This window comes from Pogoniulus pusillus, chromosome 9 (assembly GCF_015220805.1).
Source record: "Pogoniulus pusillus isolate bPogPus1 chromosome 9, bPogPus1.pri, whole genome shotgun sequence".
Lineage (NCBI taxonomy): Eukaryota > Metazoa > Chordata > Aves > Piciformes > Lybiidae > Pogoniulus > Pogoniulus pusillus.
The window spans coordinates 37491551-37514899 of NC_087272.1; the positions used below are offsets into that span (position 1 = coordinate 37491551).

General features: G+C 51.3%; 2 protein-coding genes across 3 annotated transcripts in view; both read right to left on the reverse strand.

Moving 5' to 3' along the window:
- CORIN (corin, serine peptidase) overlaps positions 1-11944 on the reverse strand; it is a 179658-nt gene extending 167714 nt beyond the window's left edge. The window contains exon 1 of one of the 2 annotated variants that reach the window (XM_064149223.1): positions 11470-11944. In XM_064149223.1, the coding sequence (XP_064005293.1) occupies positions 11470-11868 (399 nt within the window). In that variant the 5' untranslated portion in view covers positions 11869-11944. The remainder of the gene's footprint in view (positions 1-11469) is intronic. The other variant, XM_064149224.1, reaches the window with a different exon arrangement.
- Positions 11945-22054: 10110 nt separating this feature from the next.
- Positions 22055-23349, reverse strand: part of NFXL1 (nuclear transcription factor, X-box binding like 1) — a 59509-nt gene continuing 58214 nt past the window's right edge. The window contains exon 22 of the mRNA XM_064149225.1: positions 22055-22808. Coding sequence (XP_064005295.1) covers positions 22635-22808 — 174 coding nt within the window. The 3' untranslated portion in view covers positions 22055-22634. The remainder of the gene's footprint in view (positions 22809-23349) is intronic.

Here is a 23349-nt window from a genome sequence, read left to right on the forward strand (position 1 = left end):
AGTGTTACAAAACAGGGAGCTGATGCAGAAAGCTCCAGGTGAAGTGGGCTAACAAGGTCCTTGCATTGCTGCACACGTTTGGCTGTGAGAGTGTCAAAGGTTTCTGGATCACATAAGGATCTGCAGGATAAAAACTTCCATCTAAGTCACCCAAACAATAACAATCTGCTGAATTACTCTGTCCAAGAAGAAATGATCCAGATGATCTGGATGAGGGCATTGAGTCCAGCATCAGTAAGTTTGCAGATGACACCAAGCTAGGAGCAGGTGTGGAGCTGTTGGAAGGTAGGAGAGCCCTGCAGAGGGACCTGGCCAGGCTGGATGGGTGGGCAGAGGCCAATGGGATGAGGCTGAACAAGGCCAAGTGCAGGGTTCTGCACTTTGGCCACAACAACCCCAAGCAGCACTATAGGCTGGGGACTGAGTGGCTGAGAGCAGCCAGGAAGAAAGGGACCTGGGGGTACTGATAGATAGTAAGCTGAAGATGAGCCAGCAGTGTGCCTAGGTGGCCAAGAGAGCCAATGGCATCCTGGCCTGCATCAGGAACAGTGTGGCCAGTAGGACAAGGGAGGTTATTCTTCCCCTGTACTCAGCACTGCTCAGGCCACACCTTGAGTGCTGTGTCCAGTTCTGGGCCCCTCAATTCAAGAAAGATGTTGAGGTGCTGGAAGGTGTCCAGAGAAGGGCAACAAAGCTGGTGAGGGGCCTGGAACACAAATCCTATGAGGAGAGGCTGAGGGAGCTGGGCCTGTTTAGCCTGGAGAAGAGGAGGCTCAGGGGGGATCTTATTACTGTCTACAACTACCTGAAGGGACATTGTAGCCAGGTGGGGGGTGGCCTCTTCTCCCAGGCAACCAGCAATAGAACAAGGGGACACAGTCTCAAGTTGTGCCAGGGTAGGTCTAGGCTGGATGTTAGGAAGAAGTTCTTCCCAGAGAGAGTGATTGGCATTGGAATGGGCTGCCCAGGGAGGTGGTGGAGTGGCCGTGGCTGGAGGTGTTGAAGCAAAGCCTGGATGAGGCACTTAGTGCCATGGTCTGGTTGACTGGATAGGGCTGGGTGCTAGGTTGGGCTGGCTGAGCTTGGAGGTCTCTTCCAACCTGCTTGATTCTATGAAAACTCCTACTGCATTTATGGCTAGAACTATTTAATTGCCATGCCTAGAACATGATGAAGATGAGGCAGCAGTGTGCCCAGGTGGCCAAGAGAGCCAATGGCATCCTGGGCTGCAGGAGGAGCAGTGTGGGCACACTGCTGGAGATTGAACCCGAGTGGGCATACAGCAAGAAGGGTCAGCCTGATGCCAAGATTCCACCCAATGCAAAGCTTTTCTTTGAGGTAGAACTGGTGGATATTGAGTGAAATGACCCTTCCTTTGCTGCTGGGGAATCCATTTTAGGATCAAGAAAGCTCCTGACAATGCAGCTCTGCTCTTGTAACTCCAGGAAATAGTTACAACTGTGGCCTTGTCCCCAAAGCTGAGTCTGTTTGCCCTGCTCCCAACTGCTGTACAGTGAAAAAAAAATTGCCAGTTCAAACAGGACAAGGGAGGTTCTTCTGCCCCTGTGCTCAGCACTGCTCAGGCCACACCTTGAGTGCTGTGTCCAGTTCTGGGCCACTCAATTCAAGAGAGATGTTGAGGTGCTGGAAGGTGTGGAGAGAAGGGCAGCAAGGCTGGTGAGGGGCCTGGAGCAGAGCCCTGTGAGGAGAGGCTGAGGGAGCTGGGGGTGTGCAGCCTGCAGCAGAGGAGGCTCAGGGCAGAGCTCATTGCTGTCTGCAGCTGCCTGCAGGGAGGCTGTAGCCAGGTGGGGTTGGGCTCTGCTGCCAGGCAGCCAGCAACAGAAGAAGAGGACACAGTCTCAAGTTGTGCCAGGACAGGTCTGGGCTGGATGTTGTTAGGAAGTTGTTGTCAGAGAGAGTGATTGGCATTGGAATGGGCTGCCCAGGGAGGTGGTGGAGGCACTGTCCCTGGACGTGTTGAAGCCAAGCCTGGATGAGGCACTTAGTGCCATGGTCTGGTAGACTGGCTAGGGCTGGGTGCTAGGTTGGAGTAGATGATCTTGGAGGTCTCTTCCAACCTGCTTGATTCTATGAACAGATGGTAGCTTTCCTTCCATTCACATTCGCTTTGGAACTCTCCACGAGTCACATAATGATGATGGGAGAAAAGCAAATGGAAACCATCTGGGTTCTTAGCCCTTCTGGACCACAGTCACCACTGCTCCACACACTCTGACTGCAGAAGGAAATGGAGAAATTGTTAATAACTTCTAAACACATTCAGCTGGCATTTCAGGCTTTCTCAGAAATGATTTAAACCCACAGCTTTAAAACAGTTGGAAAGGAACAAAAATGAAGCTTTTTAAAGGGCATTCATTACTTAATTCCTTTGTTGCTACAAAAGAAGCAAAAAATGAAAATGATAGCTGCTTGCTCTGCAGCCTCTGATGTATTTACTCATTCCACCAATATTTGTGTGAGCAGGGATGGTGGAGTCACCACCCCTGGAAGTGTTTAACAGGAGACTGCATGTGGCACTTGGTGCCATGATTACCTGAGGGGTGGTTGTGGCCAGGAGGAGGTTGCTCTCTTCTCTCAGGTGGCCAGCACCAGAACAAGAGGACACAGCCTCAGGCTGTGCCAGGGGAAATTTATGCTGGAGGTGAGGAGAAAGTTCTTCACTGAGAGAGTCATTGGACACTGGAATGGGCTGCCCGGGGAGGTGGTGGAGTCGCCGTCCCTGGAGCTGTTCAAGGCAGGATTGGACGTGGCACTTGGTGCCATGGTCTGGCCTTGAGCTCTGTGCTAAAGGGTTGGACTTGGTGATCTGTGAGGTCTCTTCCAACCTTGGTGATATTGTGTGATTAGATGATGTTGGGCAATAGGTTTGGGCTTGATGACCTTAAAGGTCTTTTCCAACCCAATTAATTCTGTGATTCTGTGAATCTTCCTGTGGCACCACTGGCCTGTGGAAGTCCAGAGCAGGTATAACTATGAATTGTTATTGCATAGAATCATAGAAGAGAATCACAGAATGGTTTAGGTTGGAAGGGACCTCAAAGATCATCTCATTCCAACACCCTGCCATAGGCAGGGACACCTCCCACTAGAACAGGTCAATCAAGGACTTATCCAACCTGGCGTTGAACACCTCCAGGGAGGTTGTGGAGCACAGAATCACCCAATGTGATTAAAAAAAAAAAACACACACTGGGGGATTCTGTGCTCCACAACCTCCCTGGGCAACCTCTGCCAGTGTCTCACCACCCTCACTGCAAACAACTTCTTCCTAACATCCAGCTCCAACCTCCCCTCTGCCACTTCAAACCCATTCCTCCTCCTCCTCTCATTACCAGACCTTGTCAATAGTCCCTCCACAGCCCTCCTGTAGCCCACTTCAGATCCTGCAAGGCCACTCCAAGGTCTCCTCCAAGCCTTCTCCTCTCCAAGCTGCACAGCCCCAACTCTCTCAGCCTGTGCTCAGAGCAGAGCTGCTGCAGCCCTCTCAGCATCTTGGTGGCCTCCTCTGCACTGGCTCAAACACTTCCATGTCCTGCTTGTGCTGGGGGCTTCAGAACTGCCCCCAGGACTGCAGGTGGGGTGTGAGGAGAGCAGAGCCTAGGGGCACAATCCCCTCCCTTGCCCTGTGCCCACACTGCTCTTGCTGCAGCCAGCACAGGGTTGTGTCTGGGCTGCACTCACCCTGCAGGCTCCTGTGGAGCTTTTCAACATGAATGCAGAGCTGCAGGCCTCGAAGGCCTGAGATGGAAAACTCCTCATTGCTACCCATGGTTTTATGGGCAAGAGAATGCCCTGGCAGCGTTCTGAAGTGAGATGAACAATGCAAGCTGCACATAAATTTCTTACAGCTTCACTGACAAGCAGCAAAGGGAAAAAAAAACAGCTTCTTTGGCTAGGATCTGCCTTCTGAGTCTGAGCTGCTCTCAAGAAACTTTCTGTATAGACAATGAAACCAGAAGCTTTTCGAGATGACAAGCAATGGGAATTGCTCTGGGCAATTGCTCTTGCTGTTAAATTGCTGCTAAGTTAAACAGATCAGATGGAACAGAACAGCTTTATTACTAGAAAGATCTACACATGCTGGAACACGTCATCAGAGAAGGACCATGAGGATGATCAGAGGGCTGCAGCTCCTCTCCTGTGAAGACAGTTGGGGCTGTTCAGTCTGGAGAAGGCTCTGAGGAGACCTTATTGTGGCCTTGCAGTATCTGAAGGGGGCTTATAGGAAAGCTGCTGAGGGACTTTTTAGGATAGAATCAAGCAGGTTGGAAGAGACCTCCAAGATCATCCAGTCCAACCTAGCACCCAGCCCTATCCAGTAAACCAGACCATGGCACTAAGTGCCTCATCAGGCTTGGCTTGAAGACCTCCAGGGATGGTGACTCCACCACCTCCCTGGGCAGCCCATTCCAATGCCAATCACTCTCTCTGTGAAGAGCTTTCTCCTAACATCCAGCCTAGACCTGCCCTGGCACAATGTCAGGTAGTGACAGGACCAGAGGGAAATGGAGAAAAACCAGAAGTGGGCAGATTCAGATTGGGAATGCTCCAGTGAGCACTGAAGGCTGGGAAGCACAACATGGATGCACCAGAAGGAGAAGTCACTGGGCTCTAACCTTCAGAAATAACAGCCTATGCACAAATAACTAATCACAAGCATTGCCCTGGATTACAGTAGCTTGAAACCACAGCTGAGGAGAATCTCCCTTCAGGGAAGCAATCTTCTGCACAAGGCAGGCATGGGATGAAATGTAATTTGGTCATCAGAGGCAGCAGGAGTCTCATCTCTTTGAAACAGCAGGCTCTTCCCTGACTGCTGTCTCATCATCAGTTTTACATTTAAGATATTAAACCATTTTCCCTGTTTCTCTTGTGTTTGCAGAGTGGAAAAGACAATGAAACATAGAATCAAGCAGGTTGCAAGAGACCTCCAAATCATCCAGCCCAACAGCACCCAGCCCTGGCCAACCAACCAGACCATGGCACTAAGTGCCCCAGCCAGGCTTGGCTGCAACACCTCCAGGGACGGTGACTCCACCACCTCCCTGGGCAGCCCATTCCAATGCCAATCACTCTCTCTGACAACAACTTCCTCCTCACATCCAGCCTAGACCTGCCCTGGCACAGCTCGAGACTGTATCCCCTTGTTCTGTTGCTGGGTGCCTGGCAGCAGAGCCCAACCCCACCTGGCTACAGCCTCCCTGCAGGCAGCTGCAGACAGCAATGAGCTCTGCCCTGAGCCTCCTCTGCTGCAGGCTGCACACCCCCAGCTCCCTCAGCCTCTCCTCACAGGGCTCTGCTCCAGGCCCCTCCCCAGCCTTGCTGCCCTTCTCTCCACACCTTCCAGCACCTCAACATCTCTCTTGAATTGAGGAGCCCAGACCTGGGCACAGCACTCAAGGTGCAGCCTGAGCAGCGCCGAGCCCAGGGGCAGAAGAACCTCCCTCGTCCTGCTGGCCGTGCAAGCGCAGGTTAAAGCACAGCTTGGAAGGGGACGATCAGTCCCACAGCCGAGCAGCAGGAATTGATTTTGCTTCCACCTGGCAGTCAGAAGAACAAGAGAAGTGCCCGTTAAGGTACTGAGGCAGACAGGGAGTGGGATGCAGCGGGGGCGAGCAGGGCCGCGGAGCGCAGGCAGCGGCGCAGGCAGAGCGCTGCGCGCCCGGGCAGGTCGCGGGGGCCGCGCTTGATGCCGGCGCTAGGACCTGCCGCCGCGGCTCTATTTTTACCTCGGTATTTTTCGCGTTCAGACTTTCCACTGCAGGCAGCCCGGGTCAGGGGAGCGGCAATCTGACAGGTCGGCCCGGGCAGAGTTATTTATAGAGGGGCGGGGGACAGAGGGACGGGATGCGATCGGTACTCCTCGGTCGCGGAGCTGCGCGCCGGGACGGGCAGCAGGGAGCCTCCCGCCCGACCTCTCCCTGCCGGCAAGGGCCAGGTGGCTGCGGCCGGGAAGCTGCCTTCCACCTGCGTCCCACCTGCGCCCCCCAGCCCGCCCTGCGCCCTCGCCCATGACTCGGGCAGAGGAGGCTGCCGAGCACAGAGAGGCTGTGGCGTCGGGCAAGGCACCCAGCCAAGGCTCTGAGTTCTTCCTTCCCTCTTTTTTAACCTCCCATCTCTCCTTACGCAACATCTCGGGAAGCCAGGACCCACCACACACCTGTATGAACTCCCTCGCGTACAGATGCCAGCCTGTGCAGGGGGATGCTCACGACCTGGGACCCAGCCCGATGCTCAGGACAGTTACAGATGAAACTCCACACCCTCACACGGCAAACACTGACTGTGCAGGGTCACTAGGCTTAAAAATAGACAGGCCATGCCAGTAGGCAAGCTGGAGCCTGTCTGGCCACTGTCTTCAGAGTGTGAAGACCTTTCCAAGAAGGATTTAAGTGTTCCTAATCCTGCTGTGACAGTCTGCCACTTTACAAGGGGTTAGAATCCACCTTTAGCCCCTGGCACTGGGGAACTGTACTTATCCATCCTGCCGTTTAGGAGATCTGCTTCCTTTTATTTCTTTTTGGTAAGGAGATAAACTGGGACAGAGAAAAACCTCAATATTTCAAACTGATTTCAGTCTGGAATCACAGAATTAACCAGGCTGGAAAAGACCTTCGAGATCATCGAGTCCAGTCTATCACCTAACATCTTCTAATTAACTAAACCACGGCACTAAGCACCTCATGCAGCCTCCTCTTCAACACCTCCAGGCACAGTGACTCCACCACCTCCCTGGGCAGCCCATTCCAATGCCAATCACTCTTGCTGTGAACAACTTCTTCCTAACGTCCAGCCTAAACCTGCCCTGGTACAGCTTGAGACTGTGTTCTCTTGTTCTGCCACTGGGAGCCTGGCTGAGGAGACCAACCCCAGCAGGCTACAACCTCCTTTCAGCTAGGTGTAGAGTCCTGATGCTTAACTGCTACATCCAAGCCTAAAAGTGCCCTGCTGCAAGTGTCCTGGCATCCCCTTTTGGCTGGCAGTCAGGAGCAAGGCACTCATCCAGCCTTCTCAGCACCTGCCCAGCATACCTGACACGCTGACAGGATCTGACTCTTCCCACACAGTGCAGCAGTAGCCACCATCTTTCAGAACCTGGTGACCATACCAGGAGACAGTACCACCATATGGGACTGCCTCACACTGTGTGCTCTTCAGCCTGAAAGCATAAGACCTACCTGGTCTGCATGGCCTTGCAGTCCAGGTGGGGGTCATAGAATCAAGCAGGTTGGAAGAGAGCTCCAAGCTCAGCCAGTCCAACCTAGCACCCAGCCCTGCCCAACCAACCAGACTATGGCACTAAGTGCCCCAGCCAGGCTTGGCTTCAACACCTCCAGGGAATGGTGACTCCACCACCTCCCTGGGCAGCCCATTCCAATGCCAATCACTCTCTCTGACAACAACTTCCTCCTCACATCCAGCCTAGACCTGCCCTGGCACAACTTCAGACTCTGTCCCCTTCTTCTGTTGCTGGGTGCCTGGCAGCAGAGCCCAACCCCACCTGGCTACAGCCTCCCTGCAGGCAGCTGCAGGCAGCAATGAGCTCTGCCCTGAGCCTCCTCTGCTGCAGGCTGCACACCCCCAGCTCCCTCAGCCTCTCCTCACAGGGCTCTGCTCCAGGCCTCTCACCAGCTTCATTGCCCTTCTCTGGACATGTGCCAGTATCTCAACATCGCTCTCGAATTGAGGAGCCCAGAACTGGACACAGCACTCAAGGTGTGGCCTGAGCAGTGCTGAGCACAGGGGCACAAGAACTTCCCTTGTCCTGCTGGCCACACTGCTCCTGAGCCAGCCCAGGATGCCATTGGCTCTGCTGGCCACACTGCTGGCTCATCTTCAGCTACTATCTACCAGTACCCCCAGGTCAAAGCCACAATTGCCATCTCTTCAGGAACTGTCTGTAGTGATTACATTTTATCAAGATGAAGAGAATCATAGATCCCAAACAGCCACTGAGCCGTGCCAAGGAAAGCACCTCTCCTATGAGGACAGACTGAAAGATTTGAGGCTGTTCAGTCTGGAGCAGAGGAGGCTCCCTGGTGACCTTCTTGTGGCCTTCCAGGATCTGAAGGGGGCTCCAGAAAAGCTGGGGAGGGACTTTTGAGGCTGTCAGGGAGTGACAGGAGTGGGGGGAATGGAGCAAAGGTGGAGGTGGGGAGAGTCAGGCTGGAGGTGAGGAGGAAGTTGTTGAGCATGAGAGTGGTGAGAGGCTGGCAGGGGTTGCCCAGGGAGGTGGTTGAGGCCCCATGGCTGGAGGTGTTTGAGGCCAGGCTGGCTGAGGCTGTGTGCAGCCTGCTCTAGGGTAGGGTGTCCCTGAGCATGGCAGGGGGGTTGGAACTGCATGATCCTTGTGGTCCCTTCCAACCCTGACTGATTCTATGATTCTATTTTGTGATCACCTTCCCACTTGTGTACAAAGGGCTTATTCAGCATCCTGCATTTGCTGTTTAGAACAGCTGAGGGAAGGTGAGAGCAGGAGCCACTGGGGTTCTTCATCAAGAACAACCATCCCAACGTTCCCTTGCCTATTCTGCCGTCTCTTGGAAGGACTCTTCCCTTTCTGGTAAATGAGTGTTCTGTCTGGGTGATCATCCACCTCAGCCCCTGCAAGCACTCCCCCCTCCTGGCCTTGCAAGTAACAACAAAGAATGATGTGTCTGGCAATACATGGAGTTAGTACAGCAGCAGGACAGTAATGCTCCCCCAGGGAGCAGAGCACTAAGACCTAAACATGTATATCAACTTAGCACAAAAAAAAACCCCAAACAACAAAGCAGCTCCTACATTCAACTAAATTTGGATTTTTAAGTCATTATTGGCACTGTTAGCAGTCCTGACTTTCATTTGCATCCACAGACATCATTTAATCCATAATTATCAGCTAAGTAATAATACAGATCCATAAAACATGCAATGAAGTTAATGTAACACCTCCAGCTGTGACAGAAGTCAAACTGTGACTCACAGCTATACCTGCACACTCAACCTATCTACCAAAGGCACACAGTCGAGTGCCAGCAAAGATTCCTGGAGAGGGAGTGAATGCTTTCTTCAGTATTTTATAGTCCCAGCTCCAAAAGGAGGAGTGTTTTTTCCTGGTGGTCCCATCGGATACTGACGGAGCATGAGCAGATTGCTCTGATCTAGGCAAGCCAGCTGTGCTGCCTGGCAGCACCACCCTGAGAGCCTTCCCAGGAAAATGAATCATAGAATTAAGCAGGTTGGAAGAGACCACCAAGCTCAGCCAGGCCAACCTAGCACCCAGCCCTGGCCAAGCAACCAGATCATGGCACTAAGTGCCTTATCCAGGCTTTGCTTGAACACCTCCAGGCACGACCACTCCACCACCTCCCTGGGCAGCCCATTCCAATGCCAATCACTCTCTCTGGCAAGAACTACCTCCTGACATCCAACCCAAACCTCCCCTGGCACAACTTGAGGCTGTGTCCTCTTGTTCTGTTGCTGGGTGCCTGGGAGAAGAGACCAACCCCCACCTGGCTACAGCCTTCCTTGAGGTAGTTGTAGACAGCAATAAGGTCACTCCTGAGGCTTCCCCAAGGCTGTGCGATGAGTGGTGATTATATGCAAGGCTGGAGGGTCAGGCTTCCCCACAGGCATAACACAGCTGTCAGGACACCCCGTAAATAGCTGATGGAAGGGGAGGGGGAAGTCCTGAGCGTTTCCGCTCTAAAGGAGGTTTGGACACATTGGAATTCCCCTGTCTGCCAGAGGAGCTCTCATCTTCCTACAGAATGCTGATGTCCAAGACACTCAGGAGCTGTCACCAGCTTTTACTTAGCGCTTCAGCAGAGCGGTTCTACAGCAACATGCATTGCTCCTTCCTAGCTGCGTGGATTTCCTCCACGGTGTGCTAATTCAACGCTGCCTGCATCACAGGACCTGAGAAGCTTAGAACAGAGCTCTTCAACTAAGGCATCCATTACGAAACCAAATCTAAATCACTACAGTTTAGTCCTGCTGACTGGTCCGTCTTTTAGGAATGCAAGAAAAGTTTGAGTGACCATATGGAAAAATCCCTCCCCGCATTTTCACCGCTGAAAACTAAGCCTTCCCAAGAGACCTCGTGAATGCATTAGAAGCTGGGGATATTTGATTTCACTCGAGGGCTTCGCCGTTGCGGCCAGTCTGCTAATAAATTAAAGTTTAATTAACTAATCGTCTGCCATGAAAGGCGTCCAAGGAGTCTGCACTTTAAATCAAGCGGAGCGGCGATGCTACCGAAACACACTGCCGCCTGTGCATGGCTGTAAAACCCGCCGCTGTGCCGCTTCGCTGGCCTGCGGAGGGGTGCGACAGCGCCGAAATCGCCGCCGCCCCTTCTCCAGCTCCGCGCCGGCCCCGCTGCTCACCGCCGCCCCCTCCCCGCTGCTCACCGCCGCCCCCTCCCCGGCTCGACAAGCGCAGGGCTGACCCCAAACGTTCCTCAGCCGCTTCCTACGAGCCCCCACGCACCCCGTGCAGCCTCTCCTGTAAGGGCAGACGGAGCATGATCCCTCTTTCCCCTCATCCCTCCTCCCAGAGAGCGTGCTGGGAGCCTGAGAATGCCCGTGTTATCCCGGTGGAACGCTCGCAGGCACGCCGGTGTGCTGCTTCTCCCGGCAAGGATTAACTGCCTCTATCTGTGGCCCTCCACGGGACGATCACCTCTGGAGGGTGGTGGAGGACAGCCGTACTGCCCCGTCAGACAGCCGTGCGAGGGGACGGGGGGCCTCAGGGTGCATCCGAGTGCGAAAGCCACCTCTCGCCGCTGCTTGGAGGGAGATACGGCGCCGGGAACGAGGTCCCGAGAGCCCGGACCACCGGCGGAGCTGCCACGGCCATCCTGCCGGAGGTAAAGCCCAAACTTGGCTCTTACAAATCCCGGCCGGACCTGTTGCCGTCGGGCTCGGCACCCACCCTTTTAGCCATCGCCAGAGCCACACCAGGCCCACCAGAGCCGCTGGTGTTCCCCGCTGACTTCGTGAGACACCGCGGGGAAGACGCAGCGAAGCTTTCCGTGAAAAGCCCTTAGCGACCGGTCCGGCTCACCTGCGTCCTGCGCCTCGAAACCCGGCCGGCCCCCGCGGCTCCCCCGCCCCGCCGGGGCACCTTTGGCCACGGGAAAGCGCTGGGACGGCGCCACCGTTCACTTGCCCCCGAGACCGCCGAACCTGCGCTTCCCGAGACCTGGGCACCGTCCCTGCTCTGGCAGATCGCGGGACTCGGAGCAGGGCTCCCCCCTTGTCCACTTGCCCGAGCAACCTGCCCCCCGGCCGTGCGCAGCTGCCCTTCCCCCGTCCACGGTCCCCGGCACCCGGCGATAGCCCAGGCTGCGCGTCCCGCTAAGGTCTCCACCTGCAGCCTTAGGGTCGCTGAGCACCGGAGCCAGCCGTTCTCGCAAGTCCCCGGCCCCATAAGCGGAGAAGAGAGCCTTCGAGTTCGCCTTACCCGGTTGGCGGAGAGGACCTGCCGGTAGCGCTCCTCCTCCGCAGGCAGGGCAGGGAACTGGCGAGCAGAGTGCATGCTCCGTCCGCTGCTGAAGCACTTTAGTCGCTTCTCCACCTCGGTCTCTCTGACGAACCGCGGCCACCCACCTCCCGCACATACACACTTGCGGGGAGGGAGCTCCGCATTTTGTCTGCTCGGCAGACACCCCCTCCCCCTCCTCCACCCAATAATAACAAACCTCAGCGAGAAAGCCGCCACATCCCCACCCCTTTTGCACACCAGGCTCTGTCCCTTGAGGGCAAGCTGACTGACAGCCCACTCGCTAATTGCGCTCTCCAAGCCGTTCCCCAGGGAGGGCGGATAAGGTGGGCACAGCCCTTGCCCTGGCCTCACTCCCATTAAGGACGCCTCATTACGCCCTGAAAGGCTTCAGGTGCGTGCCTGAGCCAAGGACCATGTGCGAGGCAGAAGCCGGCGGAGCTCGCCCTTCGTACTCCTCACCCTGTCTGGTTGCGGTTCTGCTCCTGAGCCGCCCAAATCCACACCTGTGGCGGAAGCGATCCGGGAACACCCCAGCGCAGCTGGGACCCACCGACCCGCCGAGTTCGAGCGCAGAGTTCAGGGCCGAGGGTGGCAAAGCCCAGGCTGGGTTCCGAGGTCCTTTCCTCCGCGGCTCCCTGGCGCAGGACTTCTCCAGGCGCCGGAGGACTCGTCTGCCTTCTGGATGCTTTTAACAGCACTTCGCGGTCATGCAGAGGCTTTCGTTTCACCCAGGCATAGGAAGTTTCGCGGCTGCAGGCACTGCGACGCTTCCCGCCGTAGCGCGGGGGCTCTCCCTTCCCCACCCAGCCCGACCTCCAGAGAGCGGGGACCGAAAGCGGCACCGGGCGCTGCCGCCGGGACAGCAGAAGCGGAGGAGAGGGGATTCTGCCAGGAGGCAGCTCTCCCGGAGGCGCCGACGGGTCCAGGAGCCACGCAAGCCCGTCGTGCCTCCTCCCTCCAGCGCAAGACAACGACGGCTGGGGACACTGCACCTGTCCCCGCAGGGGTCCTGACCGTGAGTGACCCCAACGACCTGAGAGCGGGAGAGGTGCGTTGGGTGGTGCAAAGCTCTTAAAGCAAAGGTCTCACGTCAAGTGCTGCCCGAAGCTGCAAATGACAAAGCAAATGCCTCACCTCACAAAGACTTCGGCTTTCAGACTTGAATTTCAATGCTTTTGTTCCCTCTTCCCTGTACCTGCATCCAAAGATGGCAAGTCTGGCTGAAGCCTGTGCTTGTGCACACAACGGAGCTCGTATGTGTTATCCAAGAAGGAGAAAGTCAGTGGGACACAAAGCATGGTTGATGGGCAGAAGTGGGTGCTACTAGAAGAGATGCACAACAGGACCCTTCCAGGAGTGACAGGGAACTGGCACTGGCACCACAGTTCATTTCTAAGATAACATAGAGCAGAAAGCCTTCTATTTTTCCTCCTGATTGTGTTGTTGAAATGCCACCATTCAAAATGTGACTCAGAACACCCCCCCACACACACACACCCCTAAAGAAATGTGAACCACCTCGATATGAACATGGCTTCTATCCTTGGTCACCACTCTTCACAGTATCACCAAGGTTGGAAGAGACCTCACAGACCATCAAGTCCAACCCTTTAGCACAGAGCTCAAGGCCAGACCATGGCACCAAGTGCCACATCCAATCCTGCCTTGAACAGCTCCAGGGACGGCGACTCCACCACCTCCCCGGGCAGCCCATTCCAGTGTCCAATGACTCTCTCAGTGAAGAACTTTCTCCTCACCTCCAGCCTAAATCTCCCCTGGCACAGCCTGAGGCTGTGTCCTCTTGTTCTGGTGCTGGCCACCTGAGAGAAGAGAGCAACCTCCCCCTGGCCACAACCTCCCCTCAGGTAGCTGTAGACTCTTGGCTATCAGTGAGGAAGATCCCCTTTGTGCAGAGTTAGTTCATATACAAGACAAACACATCTCCCCAAGCTGTTTCTCAGCCTCTTCCCCATCTCTCTTTGTTTCCATACTTTCAAATTTAGGCCCTGTCACTTTCTGTTTGGGAGCAAACTTTCTGGGCCAGAGGCTGGGCACCCTGTGACTCTGGAGTGCCACTGCACAGAAGTTAACTCCTGCTTGTGGCAAGGCATTCCTGCCTCGTTTTTTTCACCCAGCCAAGCAAAGTCCCCTCTGGGGAGTGAGTTGGTTTGGTTTTGGTTTTAAAAGAATTGCAGAAACAATAGGCAAAGCAGAAGAGGAGACAGGAGCAAGAGTGTCTACGTAAAATGCTCACACTGCTTCATGTAAAACAACACTTTGTGCTGTAATGCTGACAAAAAGAGGGATAATTCTCTACTTGCTACAGCATTTCAGAGGTTAGTTAACCCTGGCAAGAAAAGTTACAGTAAGAACAACTAGAAACTGTAAGCTAGGGGTGCTGCACAGTGCTCACGCCACAAAGCCAGCTCGGCTTTGGGTGGGTTCAGCAGCAGGGCTGTGAATTCCAAACCTCAAACCAAGCCTGACTCCTAATCTCATTTCCCCGAGTAGGAAAGTCACTGAAATTGCAGATTCACAACTACAGGACTCAGCCACAGAGTTCAGCACGCAGAGAAAGCTGAAGCCAAGGTCTGGCTTTGCTGGCAATTTAATGGAAATCACTGCATGAGGAAGAGTTACTTAGATTAAATAATGCTGGAAGGGAGCCACAGCTCCCTCAGATTAGCACTGACTTCTAGACAGCTGCCATTTAGCCTACTACTTTCTGACTGACAAGTCACAGAGCTCACATTGATACACTTCTCCATATCAGGAGCTTGTTTGCTGGCATTGTCTTCCTTCTAGTTGAAATTTCCCAGAGACTCAAATATAGTTAAGAGAACCAATGACAATTTATAGCATACCTTTCCCTCTCCCCTCCCACTTTTTTTTTCCCAGAGGAAAGGAATCAGAGGTAGAGAGGAAAAGGTAAAACACACTCAAATAAATAGTCTCACTTGGATTTGGAAGTTACAAGAGAAAACCTTTACCGATACACAAAAGGTATTTGAGGTAGGGGAGTTACAAAGAGGTACAGGGAAGGGAAAACAAGCTACAAAGTACATAGCTACAACCAGATTGGTGACAATGGGCTCCTCCACCTCGTGGTAAAACAAAGAGCAGCAGGAACAGGAGGGTGGTGCTGTGTACAGGGTTAACCCTCCAGGGGGAGCGACCTTGAACCTGGCCCTAGGTGGTCTTGCCCCTTCCCCAGGGGTGGGTCTGAACACCACCAGGTGACTCAGGGTTAGCTCATTCCCCCTTCCTGTCTAAAGGCCTAGAAAGGGAGGTCATTCTGCCCCTGGACTCTGCACTGGTTAGACCACACCCTGAGTACTGTGTTCAGTTCTGGGCCCCCCAGTTTAGGAGGGACATTGAGATGCTTGAGCGTGTCCAGAGAAGGGCAACGAGGCTGGGGAGAGGCCTTGAGCACAGCCCTACGAGGAGAGGCTGAGGGAGCTGGGATTGGTTAGCCTGGAGAAGAGGAGGCTCAGGGGTGACCTTATTGCTGTCTACAACTACCTGAGGGGAGGTTGTGGCCAGGAGGAGGTTGCTCTCTTCTCTCAGGTGCCCAGCACCAGAACAAGAGGACACAGCCTCAGGCTGTGCCAGGGGAGATTTAGGCTGGAGGTGAGGAGAAAGTTCTTCCCTGAGAGAGTCACTGGACACTGGAATGGGCTGCCCGGGGAGGTGGTGGAGTCACCGTCCCTGGAGCTGTTCAAGGCAGGACTGGACGTGGCACTTGGTGCCATGGTCTGGCCTTGAGCTCTGTGGTGAAGGGTTGGACCTGATGATCTGTGAGGTCTCTTCCAACTTTGGTGATACTGTGAGACTGTGAAAAGCACGGGGGGGGACACACTGCCTGTTCTCTCTCTGCTCTGCCCTCCTTGCCTACCAGCATCACCACCCTGTTCTGGTTTCTCTTTGTTTCACCACGTGGCCATCACCCAGGAGGTGCACAAAGCCATCACCACCAAACAATCTGGTTGCATTTACACATTGTGTATTTGTTTTCCCTTCCCTATACCTTTGTAACTTCCCTATCTCAGATACCTTTTAATTTATCGTTAAACTTTTCTTCTTTTTAGCTTCCAAATCACAGTGAGATTGTTTGGGTGTGCTTACTTTTTCCCTCTCTCTACATCTAATTCCTTCCTTTTGGGATGGAAAAGGGAAGAGGGAAGGGCAGTCTATAAATTGTTGTTTGGTTCTATCAAATATATTGGAGTCTCTCTGGGAATTTAAATTAGAACAGAGACAGGGAGGCAGGGCAAAAAAAGAACAAACCATGAAGTTCCTCTGGTCTTGTAGGAGGCTATACAGGGAATGGGCTAACCACTACACCTGGAGTAAGGTTTGGACTCACCCCTCGGGGAGGAGTTAGGAGGACCTGGGGTCAGGATCAAGACCAGTCCCCCAGGAGGGTTAACCCTTTACAGGTGTTTAAACATTTTAATGCAGAGTCCAAATCATTCATCAACATGTAACCATTAGTGGCAAGAAGCAAACATGGCTCAGTATCTTCCAAATGACTTGACCACATCTCACTTTTCTCTAACTCTTACCTTGCATTTTCCCTCCTAGTCAAATGCCACAACAACATCTCCACTTCTTTAGAACAACTGATTGAACAATAAGGGCAGACACAAACAGAGTTATATTAATGAAGAAAGAAAAATGAGCACCTTAAAAGCCCACAGATAAGGAGCACCTTAAGAGCCCACAGCTAACACCTAGGGATGGGTTGAAACCAAAGCAGAAGAGGAACAGAGCACCTTCAGAGCCCACAGGTAACACCTAGGGATGGGTTGAAACCAAAGCAGAAGAGGAACAGAGCACCTTCAGAGCCCACAGATAACACCTAGGGATGGGATGAAACCAAAGCAGAAGAGGAACAGAGCACCTTCAGAGCCCACAGGTAACACCTAGGATGGGTTGAAACCAAAGCAGAAGAGGAACAGAGCACCTTCAGAGCCCACAGGTAACACCTAGGGATGGGATGAAACCAAAGCAGAAGAGGAACAGAGCACCTTCAGAGCCCACAGGTAACACCTAGGGATGGGTTGAAATCAAAGCAGAAGAGGAACAGAGCACCTTCAGAGCCCACAGGTAACACCTAGGGATGGGATGAAACCAAAGCAGAAGAGGAACAGAGCACCTTCAGAGCCCACAGATAACACCTAGGGATGGGTTGAAACCAAAGCAGAAGAGGAACAGAGCACCTTCAGAGCCCACAGGTAACACCTAGGGATGGGTTGAAATCAAAGCAGAAGAGGAATATCTGAACTAAGTGAAACTGAGGAGAGGGTCACCCACAGACTGTCCACACATGAATACTCCACCCTAAAGCATGCACCAGAGTTGTTACCACACGTTTCAAGCTTCTACTGCCCAGCACAGAAACATCCTTCAGGCTAAGCGTCTGTGCTCTGATCCCACACCACACAGGGACATCACTGGTGTAGAGCAGAGACGTTTTGGAGCTGGAACTGCAGAGATGATGGCCTCGGAGTGCTGTGCTGTACAGCCACAACCAAGCAGAGAAGCCCTCTCAAATTCTGGTGCTATCTGCATCGTACCATTTCCTTCTCTGGTAGATAAGGTCAGGACAAATGCCTAATAAATCAGCTACACTTCCTGATGAGGCCAAGCAAACTCATCTAGTAAATCCATGCCCATTTACTAGGTCTTAATCTCCTTCCCCAGCCCACTCTCAGAAGGCTGCTGGAGCCATAACAAGAAGGAATGCAATTGTGTAATGCCAGCTCAGTGAATCTGAGCAGGGAGAGTAGGCAACAGAAAGCATGCCTGCAACTTCTGCTGCAGGCTGGCAACTCACCATCATCACCACAGAATGGCTCAGGTTGGAAGGAACCTCAGAGCTCATCTCCTCCAACCTCCCCACCACGCCCAGGGACACCTCTCAACTAGATTCAAGGCCTCATCCAACCTGGTTTTTAACACTCCCAGGGAGGAGGCAGCCACAAATAACAGTGAGTCTGCAGACATAAAGGAGTGCATCCTGGCACTGCAGGTCTTGTATTTTAGAGGTGCCAAAGGCTCCCTGGGCAACCTGTTCCAGAGTCTCACCAACCTTGCCCTGAGGAACTTTTTCCTGAGATCCAGTCTAAATCTACTGTCCCTCAGCTTCAAACCATTCCCTCTTGCTCTGTCTCTAGACATTCTGAGGAAAAGTTCCTTTGCAGCCTTCCTGCAGGATCTCTTCAGCTATTGGAAGGCAGCTCTAAGGTTCCCCTGGAGCCTTCTCTTCTCCAGGCTGAACAATTCCAGCTCCCTCAGCCTGTCCTCACAGCAGAGGTGTGAATCATCTTTGTGGCCTCCTCTGGACTCACTCCACCTGCTCTGCACGTTTACAACTATGAAAAAAACCCTATTTAGTTATTTATTAAACCCAGAAATTTCCTAGAAGAAGTTTGCTGCTTTCTTGTACCAGTCTTGGAGAACAAACTAATGTTCATAGAATCATAGAATCAAGCAGGTTGGAAGAGACCTCCAAGCTCATCCAGGCCAACCTAGCACCCAGCCCTGGCCAGTCAGCTGCACCATGGTGCTAACTCATCCAGGCTTTGTTTCAACACCTCCAGGCACAGTGACTCCACTACCCCCCTGGGCAGCCCATTCCAATGCCAATCACTCTCTCTGACAACAACTTCCTAACAACATCCAGCCTAGACCTCCCCTGGCACAACTTGAGACTGTGTCCCCTTCTTCTGTTGCTGGTTGCCTGGCAGCAGAGCCCAACCCCACCTGGCTACAGCCTCCCTGCAGGCAGCTGCAGGCAGCAATGAGCTCTGCCCTGAGCCTCCTCTGCTGCAGGCTGCACACCCCCAGCTCCCTCAGCCTCTCCTCACAGGGCTGTGCTCCAGGACCCTCCCCAGCCCATTCCAATGCCAATCACTCTCTCTGACAACAACTTCCTCCTAACATCCAGCCTAGACCTCCCCTGCCACAACCTGAGACTGTGTCCCCTTGTTCTGTTCAAGTTGTTTTGTGATGCATTTATTGTCTGACTTGGTTTTGACCTAAAATTAACTCACACAATAAACTCTGTCACTGTTAACAGGGCACAAAACTTGCCCAAGGAAGTTTCCAATCCAAAGTGTAACCCAAATTTGTAAGCACCTTGGTTCAGCTGAAGGATGAAGCCTCACCTCCCCCGTTTCTTTACACATAGCTCAATATTCTGCATGCTAAATCTCCTCCTCATCAGGTTTCCCTCTCTCTCCAACTTCCTTCTAGCTGCAGGTATCATTTAATGTCTATTTATCACCATGGGGGTTTATTGGTAAACACCACTAAAAGTATTTGCTTCTTACATTATGTAACAACATTTTACACTGAGATTGCTGGGGAGGGTGGGGGGGAGAATAAAAATCCCTACCTTCAATTCATTATTTCCTTCCTAGAATTCTCTCTTTTATTTAATGGACACTGCATAAAAGGTGATTTTCTCTGGTACCTTTCACTTCAGAAGTGGTCAAGCTTTGCAACGTGTTCAAGCAAAGCCTGGATGAGGCACTTAGTGCCATGGTCTGGTTGACTGGACAGGGCTGGCTGATAGGTCGGACTGGATGAGCTTGGAGGTCTCTTCCAACCTGGTTGATTTTATGTGGCTCCAACCCAAAAAAGGCAAAGAAATAACTGTAAAAGCAATTAAACACACAAGCAGAAATCAGTGATTTATTGAACTGCAGACTGCTTGAACCCCCCCACACTCACTTACCTTTATGCCAAGAAACAAGTATCTGGTTCAGCAGGCAGCCCCACAGAGTGCAAAGGACTCTGATGGATGGGTGAGGTACACAGAACTATTTTGAATCAAGATTTCAGAGCTAGACTCAGAATCATAGAATCAACCAGGTTGGAAGAGACCTCCAAGATCATCCAGTCTGGGTTGGAAGGGACCTCCAAAGGTCTAGTCCAAACTCCCCCCTGCAGTCAACAGGAGCATCCTCAACTAGATCAGGCTGCCCAGAATCCTGTTACTTTATACCTTTATTTTAACAGCATCTAAAAGCCCCCAGCATGTCTTAAACAACAGAACAAGGGGTCACAGTCTCAAGTTGTGCCAAGTGAGATATGGGCTGAATTGTAGGAGGAAGTTGTGGCCAGGCATTGGAATGGGCTGCTCAGGGAGGTGGTGGAGTCACTGCCCCTGGAGTGTTGAAGCAAAGCCTGGATGAGGCACTTAGTGCCATGGTCTGGGTGACTGGACAGGGCTGGGTGCTAGGTTGGACTGGCTGAGCTTGGAGATGTCTTCCAACCTGCTTGATTCTATGATGGGCTTTCTTTTCAGGACAAAGATGCTAACTGAGCAGCCAGTCTTTTCTTCTCCAGCCCTTCACAGAAATACTGCAAAACAGGCAGAAAAGAACACCAAGAACTACAGCAAATCCATAAATCAAGTGCAGGTCATTGTTGTAGCTCTGGAGAGAGAGGTTTCTTCTTTGTATTTTTTTCAGCTGTAGAGGCAAGGAAGAACTTTATATGGCACTTGTTTTGAAGAAAAAGCTGGCAGTAAACAGAAAACTGAGTTATGAGCACACAAGAGAAAAGCTGTTTCCACAAGAGCCTCATTTGTGTTGTTCTGCATATTTCAGCTACAAAGGTATCTCTGTGTATTTCTGGACAAGGCATCAGCTGAAAAAAATAAAGTTTTACTTTTTCACCTGTTCAGCTGAAAACAAAGAACTTTTTCACCTATCCAGCTGAAAAAACCCACAATAAACCCTTCCTTTTTTCACCTATCCAGCTGAAAAAACAAACCCAAAATCTTTTTCACCTATCCAGCTGAAACAAACCAACCCAAATCTTTCTTTTTCACCTATCCAGCTGAAACAAACAAACCCAAATCTTTTTCTCCTATCCAGCTGAAACAAACAAACCCAAATCTTTCTTTTTCACCCATCCAGCTGAAACAAACAAACCCAAATCTTTCTTTTTCACCCATCCAGCTGAAACAAACAAACTCAAAGCTTTCTTTTTCACCCATCCAGCTGAAACAAACCAACCTAAATCTTTTTCACCTATCCAGCTGAAACAAACAAACCCAAATCTTTCTTTTTCACCCATCCAGCTGAAACAAACCAACCCAAATCTTTCTTTTTCACCCATCCAGCTGAAACAAACAAACTCAAAGCTTTCTTTTTCACCCATCCAGCTGAAACAAACTAACCCAAATCTTTTTCTCCTATCCAGCTGAAACAAACAAACCCAAATCTTTCTTTTTCACCCATCCAGCTGAAACAAACCAACCCAAATCTTTTTCTCCTATCCAGCTGAAACAAACAAACCCAAATCTTTCTTTTTCACCCATCCAGCTGAAACAAACCAACCCAAATCTTTCTCTCCTATCCAGCTGAAACAAACAAACCCAAATCTTTCTTTTTCACCCATCCAGCTGAAACAAACAAACCCAAATCTTTCTTTTTCACCTATCCAGCTGAAACAAACCAACCCAAATCTTTTTCTCCTATCCAGCTGAAACAAACAAACCCCAATCTTTCTTTTTCACCCATCCAGCTGAAACAAACCAACCCAAATCTTTCTTTTTCACCCATCCAGCTGAAACAAACCAACCCAAATCTTTTTCTCCTATCCATCTGAAACAAACAAACCCAAATCTTTCTTTTTCACCCATCCATCTGAAACAAACAAACCCAAATCTTTCTTTTTCTCCTATCCAGCTGAAAAAAACAAACCCAAATCTACTTTTCACCTATCCAGCTGAAAAAAAGACAACTTTCCTTTTCACCTATCCAGCTGAAAAAACAACAACTTTCTTTTCTGGTCTAGTTGACTGGATAGGGCTGGGAGATGAGGTTGGACTGGATAATCTTGGAGGTCTCTTCCAGCCTGGTTGATTCTATGAAAAGAGGTTCCCAACAAACTGCAATCTTCTCTGCTAATTTCACCAACTTGTCTCAAGGCTTTTGCAGGATCTGTGATGAAATTAGATGTCTTTAGTACAAGGATGACCTTAATACCTCATGGAATCTTGTAAGCACTTTTCAGCTACCTGCATGGACATTCCAAAAGCAAAATACTGTGAACTGTCATCAAGGAAAAGAAACATTTAAATGATGAGCTAGTTCATGTATGACCAGCAAGGGTTGTGCAGATGGCTTCAGAATGACACACAACTGCCTTGTGAAGCTGTTCAGTTAGGGGTTTGCACACCCATGGAAATACTCTGATCATAGAATCATAGAATCAAGCAGGTTGGATGAGATCTCCAAGATCATCCAGCCCAACCTAGCACCAGCCCTGTCCAGTCAACCAGACCACCATGGCACTAAGTGCCTCGTGTGACATTTCTCTACACACACAGTCAAGAGATGCTTTGAAGTCAATTTCAGAGTGCTCTTCTGCTGTTGGGGATGGGGGCAGTGATGAGAACACAGCCCAGTACCCTGAAACTACTCCACCCCCATGTTCAGTCTGTTTGTCTCCAGTAAGTGAAGCTTTCCATCAGTTTGGTTTTGAGGAAGCAAAGGCAGGAGAGGAACAACCAAACAGTCTGTGAGGAGGGGGTGTCCTTTTTATTGGTTGTGATGTAGCTGACTTGCAAGACAGTTCCTTTCTGTGAACAAAGCTCTGCCATGAGGCCCCAGAACACCCAAGCCTAAGGGATGCGAAGTTCCCCATTAGTTGTTACAGTTAAAGCTGGCTTGAAGCAAGCAAGTTGTGAGATGCACCTAAAGACTAGCAGAAGAACATTAATCTTCAATAAACCACTAACCTGATTGCAACAGAAAGAAATAGTCAATAAAGCATTTTATACTAAGCTATATTTAACATTAAGAACTGGAGGCAAGGAAAGCAGCACAATGTGTTAAGAGAGGAGATGGTTAACTGATCTCACTCAGAGGAACTGCATCAGCACTTTACTGCAGACTCAAATCTACTACTACTTAGTGTCTGAATTGAGTTTTGTGCTCTCCTAACACAAAAGGTGACATTTCCTCCCTCCCCTGCACTTTCCTTGGCAAACAGTGTCCATACATAACCTATGCATGTGAAGTTCTGTTGTACACAGACTAACATTCTAGGGATAACAGCTACCTAAAGTCCAGCTGAGGTATAGGAACCACTAAGTTGTTTCAGTCGTTGTAGACCATGAGCCATGCAACCATCACAACAGCAACTCCCAATGCTGGCAGCAGAATGAGGTTCTTGTATTTTTGCCATGATGATTGCTCAACTTCTACTTCATCCTTTCTTCTCTTGTTCTTTCTTCGTCCTTTTAACCTGTTTTCAAAAGCTTCCAGTTCAGCCTGGAGGAAGAAAACCAGAAGCAGTTAATGATTGTCTCAAAATTAAACCCAAGGAAACATGCAGGTATCAAATAACCTTCCCCAAAACCATGATATTAAGCCAACTGGCAGCCCCCAACACAAGAAGGACATTGAACTGTTGGAGTAAATCCAGAGGAGGGTCACAAAGATGCTGAGAGGGCTGCAGGAGCTCTGCTGTGAAGACAGGCTGAGAGAGTTGGGGCTGTGCAGTCTGGAGAAGAGAAGGCTTTGAGGAGACCTTGGAGTGGCCTTCCAGTATCTGAAGGGGGCAACAGCAAGGCTGGGGAGGGACTATTGACAAGGGCTTGTAATGACAGGATGAGGAGGAATGGGTTTGAACTGGCAGAGGGGAGACTGAAACTGGATATTAGAAAGTTGTTTGCAGTGAGGGTGGTGAGACACTGACACAGGTTGCCCAGGGAGGTTGTGGATCACAGAATCACAGAATGTAATCTTTGATCACATTCTGTGATTCTGTGCTCCACAACCTCCCTGGAGGTGTTCAAGGCCAGGTTGGATG